At 39.5% G+C, this 12,486-nt stretch overlaps 1 protein-coding gene across 4 annotated transcripts; it reads left to right on the forward strand.

Annotated features, from left to right (window-relative positions):
- The first annotated feature begins 4,604 nt into the window (after positions 1-4,604).
- cdc25b (cell division cycle 25B) lies at positions 4,605-11,759 on the forward strand. Of its 4 annotated transcripts, none has more exons than XM_053232827.1 (15): positions 4,605-5,233; positions 5,488-5,624; positions 5,769-5,820; positions 7,647-7,733; positions 7,825-7,858; positions 8,012-8,128; positions 8,215-8,328; positions 8,428-8,559; positions 8,691-8,774; positions 8,880-9,062; positions 9,150-9,236; positions 9,333-9,395; positions 9,513-9,611; positions 10,224-10,469; positions 10,572-11,759. In XM_053232827.1, exons 1-15 carry the CDS (start codon positions 5,016-5,018, stop codon positions 10,710-10,712), a joined length of 1,794 nt encoding a protein of 597 aa, XP_053088802.1. In that variant the 5' UTR covers positions 4,605-5,015; the 3' UTR covers positions 10,713-11,759. The 4 variants fall into 4 exon arrangements, with proteins under 4 accessions (XP_053088802.1, XP_053088803.1, XP_026801564.1 ...); XM_053232828.1 differs by having other exon boundaries at positions 4,607-5,233; positions 7,692-7,733; XM_026945763.3 differs by having other exon boundaries at positions 4,607-5,233; positions 5,488-5,579.
- The last annotated feature ends 727 nt before the right edge of the window (positions 11,760-12,486 follow it).

Consider the following 12,486-nt stretch of genomic DNA (forward strand, 5'->3'; position numbering starts at 1 on the left):
TTCTGGAATTATAGAGAGAGAGAGAGAGAGTTTTGGAATTTATATGGAATTGAATTTGTGAATACTGAGGTTTTGGGCACTGTAAAAGCATCAATATTTCTTGAATTGATAAAATTGGTATTGAGAAATGAAACAAGTCTGTGCTAAATGTAAAGCAAAATGTATAAGAAAAACAGTTTTTATACATTTTATGCATTTTTCTTTGGCTTGGAACTTGATCTATGTTAATAATGGTGCTTAGCTGCTCCTGCAACTTACAACCTAGAGTTAGTTTAATCATCATTTTCAAATTACAGTTCACTTTTTGGATGAATTCCAGCCACCTGGTCTCCGTTTGTCTTCAGTCAAACCAGTGAGATAAGCTGATGATAAAATGGGTTTATGGCAGTTTGATAACTTGATAATAGGCAATGGCAGAACAAAGGTCTTCTAAAACACAGACGTTAAAACAAATGAATTCGAGATCACCACCTCAAGTCTTCTTTCAGCTGTAAGATTGTAACCTTATTGGTTTCTTCATGTGTTTGTAGTATACAGACTAAAATAAATGAAAACCTTCAACCAGTTCATTTCCAAAATGTTGGAAAGGAAAGTAGGTCAACAGACAGTATAAATATGAATAAGTAGGATTATTACATGGCCAAAAGTATTTGGAATTTTCAAATGTTTAGAGGAAGGTGAAAAAAAACAAATCGAGTTGCCTCAAAGTCATCATGGTCATTTAAATTTGAAATGTCTGTTAATATATCTAGATGCTTGGATCTATGTTATAGTCTTGATGACTATAATGATTTGATTTGCCATTTATGAGGAATGCACATGTGGTTTGCTAAATCATGTTTAAATTTATCTTCTCTTCAGACCCAGAATTGGTCTGTTCCTTTAGCCTTGGTTCCATGCATGTGTTAATGATCTGCCCTTTAGACTCCCTGTGGTCTGAGGCCAATTGCTCATGTTAATTGTGAAGAACTTTTAAACACAAACAAAATTTCTCATGCATACTCAATAATGTACATTTTTAAAAACCACAAACACACAATCGAGAAAAGTCACCTGTAAAAGTCATCAATTCAGCAAGACAGTCACAAATAACATAAAGTGGTGCATATACAGTTATGTCTGGAACAAGAAGGAAGTCACAAATGTCCGGAATCATATAATGAATATTTACAACCATCTATAAAAGTAATTATTTGTTTTATTATGATAATCAAAATCTCAATTGCAACTCTCTTATAAATAAACCGGCTTAAAATTATTTAAAAGACATCATACAGTATATGTCCCAACTGTATCCTTTAACGCTTTAATTTAACAGTGTGACTGAATTGTGATGAAAATCATTATTGTGGCTTTAAGCAACCATGTAAACGTGGCTTGACCTTAACTGAAATAAACATTCTGGTGTGGCTGATATAATCTTGTCTGAGTGTGCATTTGTGAGAGGGTGGGGGAGACGTGGCCTCAGCTTGGTGCTGTCGACTCGAGCTACACCGCCGTTTCACTACTGCTCAGTTTGGATGGGGGTTTGTTCCCTTGAGTCTCCACTTTACACCCCAGCCAGGAAGATCATTATTCCTTACAGACACCCTTAACGGGTCAATGCACATACATAATGCATTCATAAGCTATTATGCTAAGACCACCTCAGTGTACACAGACTTAAATGTTAGGCCAGTAGACATGAAATGCAATACATGTACTTCTTTTTTGAGTAGATGGGGTAATATTTAATTTAGAGCTTAAACGATCGAAAAAGAAAATCTAGATATAGGTTACCGTGTTAAGGTTCTAGTTTTACAGTAGGCCACACTAGATCTTGAGGATGGATATTCTTAAAATAGAATAATATATAATGATATATAATGTTTATAACTAAGGCAAATATATTTACTCTTAATCCAAAACATCATATTCCAGTTCTTATAGACATAAATTACTTAATGTCTCAGAACATTTTAGTTGACTAACCTGAGGAAATGCTTGAACATAAGATTCCTTATTTGGCCACTAAACTGAGTAGAAATGCTTTTAAATGATGACGGCTTATAGAAACCAGTAAATATTTGTTAAAAAGCACAGTAATTGCTGTTGTTTTGTGTTATATAAATATAGCTACTGTCCTTGCTATTTGTGATTGCTTCTTTATATACAGTACTGTGCAAAAGTCTTAAGCACATGCAAAGAAATGCTGTAGAGCAAAGATGCCTTCAAAAATAATGAAATGATCTACAATAAAAATACTATAAAGAGCAGTAAACAGTAATAAATGAAACAAAGTCACTTTTTTTTTTTTTTTTTTTTAAATAGTAGTCTCAGGTACAATTTGTGCAGTTTTATAAGGAAATTAGCTGTAAGTGTTACTGAGCATCTTACAGAACCAGCCACAGTTCTTCTGGAGATTTTGACTGTCAGACTCGCTTCTTATTTTTGCAGCAAAACCCAGCAGCCTTCATTATGTTTTTTTGTCTGAAAAGTGTCTCTTATGTAATATGCTGCTTTCTTTACTGACATACAAACATTTTTCGGTAACATTTAATTTTGTTCCGTAAAACTAATGTTTGGAAATCTAAAAAGTTTTTGTACTGAATCAGTAATGTAGAAGTCATAAAATAAAAATCTATAACAAAGTTTGTACTAAAAAAATAGGATGCCTAAGACTTTTGCACAGTACTGTACGTTGTGGTTTTTCTTCATATAAGTTGAGATTGCATGCTAGTCCTATTGATAACAATATGTGAGGTTGTCCCAACCCAACCATGTTTAGCTCACACACCCTGACCAACCCTGCCATCCTAGTGTAAACCCTCATGACACGTTTTTACATGTAAGCAAACAGCTATCCACAGAAGTGTCTGAGCTTGCCTCTGGAGCTCTTTTTCAAAGGGCCAGTTTTACTAGTTTTTGTCCTAGATGAATTTGAATTTCTTCACTCTTTATTGTTAAGTGCCTAACTGAAAAACATGAAGTATGTTTAATCACATATTCTTTCCTAGTGAAGGGCCATTAAACTTGTCCTTTACACTTTAACTTTTTTAAACCAAGACCACATATACTATTACATTTATTATCTCATACAGTAAAAAAAATCTCATAACGTGATTGCATAACATGCTGCTTTGTTTCCCTGTACCAATTTCACCATAAACCTGATGCTTTCTGTTACAATACACAGTGTATCAGACAATAAATTAGTGTATCAGACAATAAATTAATTTGTTTTATTTAAACCACAGCGGAGAGGACCAAATAAGAAAATCTAATATGTAATATTTAATACTGCATACCCACTAAATTTTTGTCATGAGCTATGATATATTTGTGAGAGACACGAAGGCAGAAAAAGTGCTTTGCTATGAGAGTTAGCATCCAACAGCTTCAGGACAAAAAGTTTAAATGGCATCATGTCTACAATGTTTTTAAAACGGAGACATGTGTTTAGGCCTGTTTAACCCAGGATACAGGTAACACATTAATTTCTATAATAGGGCTCATCAGTCTGTTAGGCTAGGTGGAATCCTTTACAATCTATTAATATTATGCTAGAATTACAGTTAAAGGGCAGAGCCACAGACCATGATGCACACTGTTCTCTTTTTAAATGGTTTGACTATACTTGATCAAATATCTTGTTTTTGTTGAGCTGTGTTTTCGTGCACTGGTCATTTCTAGCATTAATCTTAAAAGCAACAAAGTGTGCTGTTTTAGCTAAGCTTACTGCTCCCCCAAAGTTCTCACAGCTTCTTTGTACTGGAATTGGAGGGATCTTGTTAAAAAGGGGACAGCTGCTTTCGGAGACCAACTGGTTGCTATGACATGGAGAAAGTAGGATCTTGTCTGCTTGTAAAATAGGGAGAGAAAAGGTTTTAACCAACCACTGACCACTAAATATTTTTGTTCTCAATGTGCCACTGTAAAGGGGACATATTCTGGAGGTATTAAGATTACCAAGTAACAATGGTCCTGTGTATAATACTGCCACTTATTCCAAGAATTATTGTAACAAAGGGATTTTTTGTGTCTAAACTCTCACTGGCCACAATGTTTCAGACTCTGATGCAAAAACAACACACTGTCCCCTCTACATAAAATGGAGTTTAAATACCTGTAACAATCACAAAGCCAATCAGGTATGTAGTTTTTAAAAGTTTGGTTAAATACAGATGTATTGAAACGCAACAGTGAAAGTTTACTAAATCTTTAATTCTTTACTACTTCAATGGCGTTCAGTTAAATTATCCTGTATATATTTCTAGACTGGTAGCATTTCCTATCAATTCAAGTACTAAAATTTAAACCTTTATCTTGGAGATTGTGGTACACTCCGAGCGTGGCTCCTGCTTTACTATTGGCTGAGCTCTTGTTGAGGGCGTATCCAAGCTGGGCTTGAATCGTTCCGCGGGAAAAGAAAAATCATCTTCTTTCTACACGGATATTTTTTTACTTACTGCCGCCCGCAAACGTCAAAGACAGAACGTCATTGGATGTCGTGACACGTGCGCTAATCGCTGATTGGCCACAGGGTGTGCCTGTCATGCCCACTTTTTTAAAGAACAGCGCGGAGGAAAAAAGCAAACTACTCTGATTGGACAGATCAGATGTATCGAGCTCGCTGATTGGTTACACCGATTGCCGCTCGTGTGCTGCCTATTTTGAACATAAATAAGGGCTAAGCTCAGCATTTCTTTTCTCATAGCAGAGTGTGGAAAGGGTCGGAGAGAGTGCGCTTGACGCGGTAGCTCTCTGACAAGAAGGAACAAAGGAGATGACCTTTTAAAATATACGATTCGTTCAATCCGGACTATTTATTTTAGGCGTCGACGTCATGTGCGGTTCTGCGGTGTGTTTTTCTTCACCCTAAACAAAATATTTTATGAAACTGGTTGCTAAGAAGCTAGCCACCGAGCTAACCCTTGGTTAAACTTTTTGTGTGGTAAGACTATCTGCCGCTTCCACTCCGAAGACTGGCTGAAGTTTTGGTTTGAATCGCCCTCTAGCACTGCCAGAGTGTAGAAATGGAGCTCTGTGAAGTTGCAGGCGATTTCAGCCCTGTGAGCCTGGAGCTGTGCGCGGGCCCTGACTCAGTCCTCAGAGTTTCCAGACCAGCTCTGCCTGAGATTGGGCTAAAGGGCTCCCCCTGCATCAAAAACCTCTTCTCCCCCGGAACTACCGCCGTGCTGTCTCCTGTGACTAACCTGACACTCAACATGGACAATCTCGCTGTTCTGGAAGGGTGAGCATTACTGACTAACAACAGTTCTCCTTTTTAGTCGCTGCCACTTTATTCAGCTCTGAATGTTGGTCCCAGCTAGCAGGTCTGGTTAGCTTGCTAACACATTAGCCGGTTAGTGCATCTTACTTCCTATTTCAGGAGCTGTTTTGTAGCGCTCTAAAACGTTTAGTTGTGTATGAAGGAAATATTTTGTGTGCTTATTAGTAATTTAATGCCTTAATGAGTGATTTTATAACTGTTTTTTCCCTTGTTAGGCAATGTGAGACCCCCAAAAGAAAGAAAATGGAGAAAAATGTGCCCTTGCTGAAGATTCCATCATTCGCTTCCGACACTTCCTCAGATGCAGGTGAAATCCGCCGCCCTCTTCGCTCTCATATAAAACATTTCAATGGTAATAATGACGGGGTCATTATTAAGTGTGAATATACATTGGTAGTGTTTTGTGCATTTTACTTGTTTTGTAGTATGCTCATGTCGCTGGAATGTAGTATGGAATGCGTGGGCTAATTTGCTCCCTCCATCTCGTGTGTTTCAGGACTGGGCCTGGACTCTCCCAGCCCTGTGGACCCAGTGGATGCAGAAAAAAAGTGAGTTATTGTTATACTGACTGTGCTAAAGCTCTGCAAACTGTTTACTATGCTAATTTTGCCACCCAGTTCAGATTCTCATCACCAAAAAGTGATGTCGGTAATCCTGCTGAACCTCTCAATATGTGCTGCATAGTTGCACTGGGATGTTCTCTATGTTGTTAATTTTGTTCTTTTACTAACTTGGTGGTAGAATCTAACGGCACACATTATTTGGAGAAAGCCACACTTACAGTTGCGTTAAGCATTCTCCAACCAAGCTTTCAGCATCCACACGGTGTCCTCCCAGGGCCAACATTCTCCCCATTTCCTGTTGGCCTTTCTGGGTACTGTTCAGCTATTGATGAAAAGAAATTACATTCAGCATCAAACTCTACTGAATAGTTATATACTATACTTATTTTGTATATTTATTTTAACCGATCACATTTTAATGTTTATTCTAATTTATAGTTGGGCCACGGCGCTCTCACTGCTGCAGCCGGGTTTCGATTCCTGGCCAGGGAACCGACCCCAGGCACTGGGGTTGCAAACGACCGTGAACTCCCAGTGCCAGTCCCAAGCCCAGATAAAATTGGGGAGGGACATGTTCAGAAGGGCATCCAGATTAAAAACTGTGCCAAATCAAATATGCGGACCATAAGCGGATCCACTATGGCTATCCATAATGGGAGTAGACAAAAGAACAACAATTGTACCAAATCCAAAACTGACCATTGATGGCATGTTCACAGTAAGGCCAGAAACACAGGAAGCTATTTCTTTGTTTGTGAATACTAACTGTAGACTGCATCAGGCTTGTAATTTGTGATTAAAATTACAGATGGGATTCAGCTTTTTATGCTCGTTACCAAGCTATGGATGGTGAATGTTTTACCGCGACATACACAGACAATAAACACTCGTCTGGTGGTGTCTTATTGTGGCTTCATGTGTGAGTGTTAAGCTTGAGGATTATAAATCTAATTCCTGCTGTTTGTGATCAGTGCATATGGCAGGCTTAGATATCTTCTAGGGACTGGGTTGCGTTGTGGCAGCTGCACTCATTATAACTTATTGTGTCTGTTAGTTTATAGAAATGGGGTCACTACATCACTTGTTTAGGTAACAGATGTGCTGTAAAGAAGGACTTTATGGAGCCATTACATTTCACTTAAGTAGCATAACATGTGCCAGCTGAAAATGTGTGACTGCATGTGACCGCTTATTCTGCGTTATTGTAATTGCAGCAGCCTATCTTTCTGTAGGCATGCATGCCTGGACATCTGCCGTTCTACTCAGAGGTGTGCTGCCTTTTTGACCAATTGCTATTTGTGAAGATCCCATTCATCTACAGCCCCCTTTCGACTAGCAGCTGTTTGTTACTCATGCGGTAGTGCTGGGTGCCTTTTTGCACAAAGCACAAGGGGGTTGGGCTTATGGACCGGCACACTTCGCAATCTTTTTGAATAGAGTAGTGTGGATAGCGTGTGGTTGTCTGGGCCGGGGTAATGAAAGGAGGCCCCCCTACCAACCTGGCAGCACTCGGCTCGCTAATTCTCCCTTTTCCTCTGCTCTAAAAGACACACTCTTTTCCTCCTCCCCCTTCAAAGCACCATTCATTCTGTGCTCTGACAAAGGAGGCTTGCATTAGGGGTTAGCGTCGTGTGGGCATATGGTTGATTAGAAGACCCAATCCTCTTTCTCCTTATAGGAACTCTTTAGCATACAGGTGGGGATCACAATGTGTTTAACCCCCAGTGTGTGGTGAGGGTCCCAGTCTTGGAACGTAAATAAGTTGTTAAGTTCTTTTGTGTCCTAATTTTGTGTGTTCTGTTATTTGACAGACTCTTGTCAGGCATGCATCCAACTGTCTTTGCTCCGTCTTTCAGGTTTGAGCAGGCCATACAGAATGCTACTAGAGTGATAAATGAGTAAGTGGATACTTTTTTGAGCCAAAGCCAAATTGAAACCTGTATATTTATTTTTAAAATGATTTAAATTGTCATGGTTTTGTCTTTGCAGAAGAATGCCTATTCGCAGGATAAACTCATTACCGGTAAGTATGGCCAGTGGTACTGCTCAAGGTGGATTGATGGTGTTAAGGCAAAGGTCAGATGTTTGAGCCTTGCTTTATCTATAATGTGAAAACTAGACAGTTGTTCATTCTTTTCCTTTTTTAAAATTTTTTACATTTTTTTGTCGTCTCTAGCTGCAGTTGCTTGGTCACAGTCCTAATCTGAAGAGTAAAGATTCTGATCTGCCTCGATATGGCGTCTTTAGTCAGAGCTGCACACTCAGCTTGGACAACAAGGAGAACCTGCATGATGTAAGTCTTTGGTGCGAGTCACATTTGTGAAACTCTCCAGTGAGCGTTTGTTTAGCTTTACCTATCTTTTTTACCTTCTTATGTAGACAAGTTTTGAGTTTAAGAAGCCCAGCAAGCCTGTTTCTCGCTGTCGACTGCGTTCAACTGGGGAGGCAAAGGAGGCTTTTGCTAGCCGGCCCAACTCTGCTCCTGCTCTTATGGTAACGGTGATTTGAACCTCCGTTCTTCAGTTTTTCATTGTCGTTGGCATTTTGATGATGGAAAACATGGTGACTTAAATCCCTCTCTCATTCCCACAGCTTTCTCCTACCTCATCTAATCAGCTAGCCTCACCAGATAGTGACAGTCCCTTCACACTGCGACGCACATCATTCTCCAGCTTTCCTAACGACGACGACGATGGCTTTTTAGATGTACTCGATGATGTAGAGGTGAGATGTGTGTTAGGAGAAGAGAATAGTAAATGTAAAGTGGAAGGGCTGGGATTGTGCAGCATTTAAAAATGTAAATAAACCAGGTAAATGTTAATGTGTATGCATTTTCCTTTCCCTGACACTGCTAGACGGACTCTGAGGTACCTATGGGAATGGCCAGTTTGCTCACTGCTCCTCTGGTTGCTGACCAATGCATGGATGCTGCAGACTCGGTATGTTTCAACTTCATAACTTTGTATGCTTCTTACAGATTTGATGAACAGATGCCACACTGATTATGCCCATAGCTGACTGTTGTCTTGTTTTGTGGTTTGCAGCCGGTTCGATGTCGGCCACGAGGGCTGTTTCGCTCACCTTCCATGCCAACAGGTGGCCGTGCTCCACTTAAAAGGCCAGATAGGCCCAGAGATGAGAACACGCCTGTGCGTGTGAAGAGGAGGAGGAGCGTCGCTGGGTCACATGTCACAGCCACGGAGCAGGAGGATGCTATTCCTCAACAGGTTAGACCCATCACCTGTGTGACTACACCAAATGAGTGACATCTCTGCAAACATCGTGCTCCTGACTCTGACCTCCCTCTGTTACAGGTTCAGCGCTCAAAATCTTTTAATCATGCAGAGATAGAGAGACTACTGGACACTGACCCCAGTAATGTGATAGGAGATTTTACCAAGGTGAGTTTGTCTGAATGTCCACACTTTGGCTGAAATTTTCCAGTTCCGGGGTAGATTTGATATGCTTATCTCCCTTTTATTTGTTATTTATTTAAGCCTCCTGCTTTGCCCACGGTGGATGGAAAACACCAAGACTTGAAATACATCACCCCAGAAGTTGTAAGTAGACACTCCTCACTCGATGTAATCAGAACTTTATTCTTAGCACTAGACTCACTGAGTTCTATATTATCGGTTTATCTTCAAATTTCTTTCTTCCTCCATTTGTGGTATCAGATGTGTAACGCAATGAATGGACGGTACAGTGATGTGGTGGAGAGGCTGTTTATCATTGACTGTCGCTATCCATACGAGTATGAAGGAGGGCATATCAAGGTGAGGATGGTTCTGTTCTTTGTGTTGATCTGTAGGCAGTGCCTCAAGTGTTTAACTTTTGAAGCTGTTAATGCTGAATAAATGCTGCACGATTTTAGGCCCAATTTACCTGTTACAGACTAGTTTTGGGGATCTGTGACACCGTGCTGTGAAACAGCCACTGAGAGTCTGAGAGGATTCATCTGCTGTCTTGTGCAGCAGATTCCAGAATCCAGTTGTATATGCTATGTCTATTTATGTGAGAGCAAAATGTAAGAAATTTGGCATGTCATACCCAAATGGTTAAGAACAACAAAAATAAAAACAAACTGCCCGCATTTCCCCAACCAATCCTTCCTTCACATGTTTAGCATATTTATTTTTGTTTAAATACTAAATGGCACAGCTAGACAGTCATTTATTTTTATGAGAAAGTGGGATTTGGAGTTTAGGAACCCTGTGGCAGTGATCTCTCCAGGTGAAAGATTGTTTAGTGTCTGTGATAGCAGTGTGCACACTACATAAGCAATATACACAAAAGTCATGTATTGTGAGCAGTACTCTACATCTGAGTTCTTGAATGCTGTGTTACACTTGTTGTTGTTCATTTGTTGATTTGAATTGTTTTGTCAGGGTGCTCTAAACCTGCATCAAGAGGACCAGGTTGAGGAGCACTTTTTCAAACAGCCCATCCTTTCAGAATGCCCTGAAAAGCGCGTGCTGCTGGTGTTCCATTGTGAGTTTTCGTCTGAACGTGGCCCACGAATGTGTCGCTTTGTTCGCGAGAGAGACCGGGTTCTCAATGAATATCCCAATCTCCATTACCCTGAACTCTACATACTAAAGGGAGGCTACAAGGACTTCTTTCCCCTACATAAGGTGTGTGATGTCTTTCTTTTTGTTCTAAGTGATTTTAGCATTCCATGGTGGGTGTGTTTTTATAATTTAGATCTCTACTGATTTTTGTGTGTTTATGTGCAGATGGAATGTGAGCCCCAGGAGTACAGGCCGATGCATCATGAGGACTTTAAGGATGATCTTAGGAAGTTTCGCCTTAAGAGCCGGACATGGGCTGGAGAGCGCAGCAAAAGAGACATGTACAGCCGTCTTAAAAATTTCTGAGGCACATAAACATGCGCTCAGGTTTACTGCCTAAACTCACTCACACACTGTGTTCACATGATCAGTATGTGGCAGTGACCTAATGAATTATATTGGATATTGTTCAGGTCATCTGCCCATGGTCAAAAAGCACACTTACTGCCTTAACTCAATCACACACACACAATTTTACCTGTTTCAGTGGATTACTGCTGGTGGGTTTGTTTTGTCACTCCAATTTTCTCCCCATTCCAGTTGAAGACCTCAAAGCACTTACATTTCTAGTGTTTATGGTGGAGAGTGCTCCTTTATTTTCTGATGCAAATGCAGTCTTTGTCCCTGCCAATCTGGGTCTGAGCCATTTATACAGTTATTGTAATTACAGTTATATCAGAACCAGCCAGTGTTTAAATGTCCTTACTCAATTATGTACATTCCAATAATATAGGTCAATATCAGTGGTTATTTTAAAGAAGGTATCTAACTGTTTTGATAGATTTTTAACAGTTGAGTATGAATGTGACTAGTGCTGTTCAATTGTGTGAGAAGGCCTGAATTTTAGAGTAATAGTGAATGCAGTGTGTGGGTTACTTAGCCATTTTGCACTGCCATTTTTTTTTTTGTTTTGTTTTATTTTCCCATTTGAGAAGATTATATTTCTAATGCTGATCCCAGTATTTTGAGATTTGATTTGGAAGCATAATTTTTTAGGGGGTGGGAGCAACTATCTGTCATGGAACCTGTCTATGACTGCACTCACTCAGGGGTCAGGCTTGGCTGATTGCTGCTGGTCAGCGTGAGATGACCTTAATGTTCACCAAAATGCCCAGCAATAAACCTGCATGTAACTTCAGTTTTTTTTTTTTTTTATTTTATTTAAATATTTTTTAAATAACAAATTGTGGTGTAATGATTCCCCTTTCCCTAAATGCTAATGTTCTGTGTGTACGCTGATGTATTGAGTCTCTGTGCTTTTGGCCATGTCTGGGCCTGTGTGTGTGTGAGTGTGAGATCTGTGTTAACTGCAATAACGATGTGATGTCGGGGGAATAAACTACTTTAATCTAATTGTGCAAATGTGACTTCTTCCCCCTTGTGGGGTTATATGCCTCTCCAAGTTCTTTTGCTGTCTGTGGGTTGTGGGTGTTTGTTTTTTCTTAAAAAAAAAAAAAAAGTCATCTGTTTGTGTTAAATGCCAATTTAAACAGATTTTTCTGTTTGTCAATTCAAACCCTTCATACAGTCAAATTTGGATATTGTATAAACAGATCTACAGGCTCTACTGTACTGCAATAAGTTTCCTATTTGCACATATCAGTCATAAAGTTCTAGCAAAGTCTCTTTACCCTCCAAAAGTGAGAAGAGGGAAATTGCACTTAAAGATTCCATTCCACATAATCTACTTAAGTTTATGATGGAAAATTATTTATCACTTTGATTACTGCCATCATCCACATGGCTGTTTGTGGGTTTTTTTTGGGTTTCATCTGAGGTAAAAGTCACTCATGGCATTTGTGCACTTCTGTCATGCTATGAAAATGAGTGGTTTATTTGTTTTCTGTAAGTTGTTTTTTAATTTTAATTGTTTCAATATTTTCTCTGGCAAATGCAGGCTACAAACTGGGTACACACAATAGGGTGTGTGTAGGTGCCACATGAATTAAGTGAAGAGTCTGCAATGCAGTGCATGATTAGAGCTTGGCTTCCATCCAAGTCTTGTAGGAAACATAAGTAGAACTTCTAAAATGGCTCTGGATGACTGAGGAAGCATTTGGCTGTTTTAACCATGTGATGT

The sequence above is a fragment of the Pangasianodon hypophthalmus genome, chromosome 3 (genome assembly GCF_027358585.1).
Source record: "Pangasianodon hypophthalmus isolate fPanHyp1 chromosome 3, fPanHyp1.pri, whole genome shotgun sequence".
Taxonomy (NCBI): domain Eukaryota; kingdom Metazoa; phylum Chordata; class Actinopteri; order Siluriformes; family Pangasiidae; genus Pangasianodon; species Pangasianodon hypophthalmus.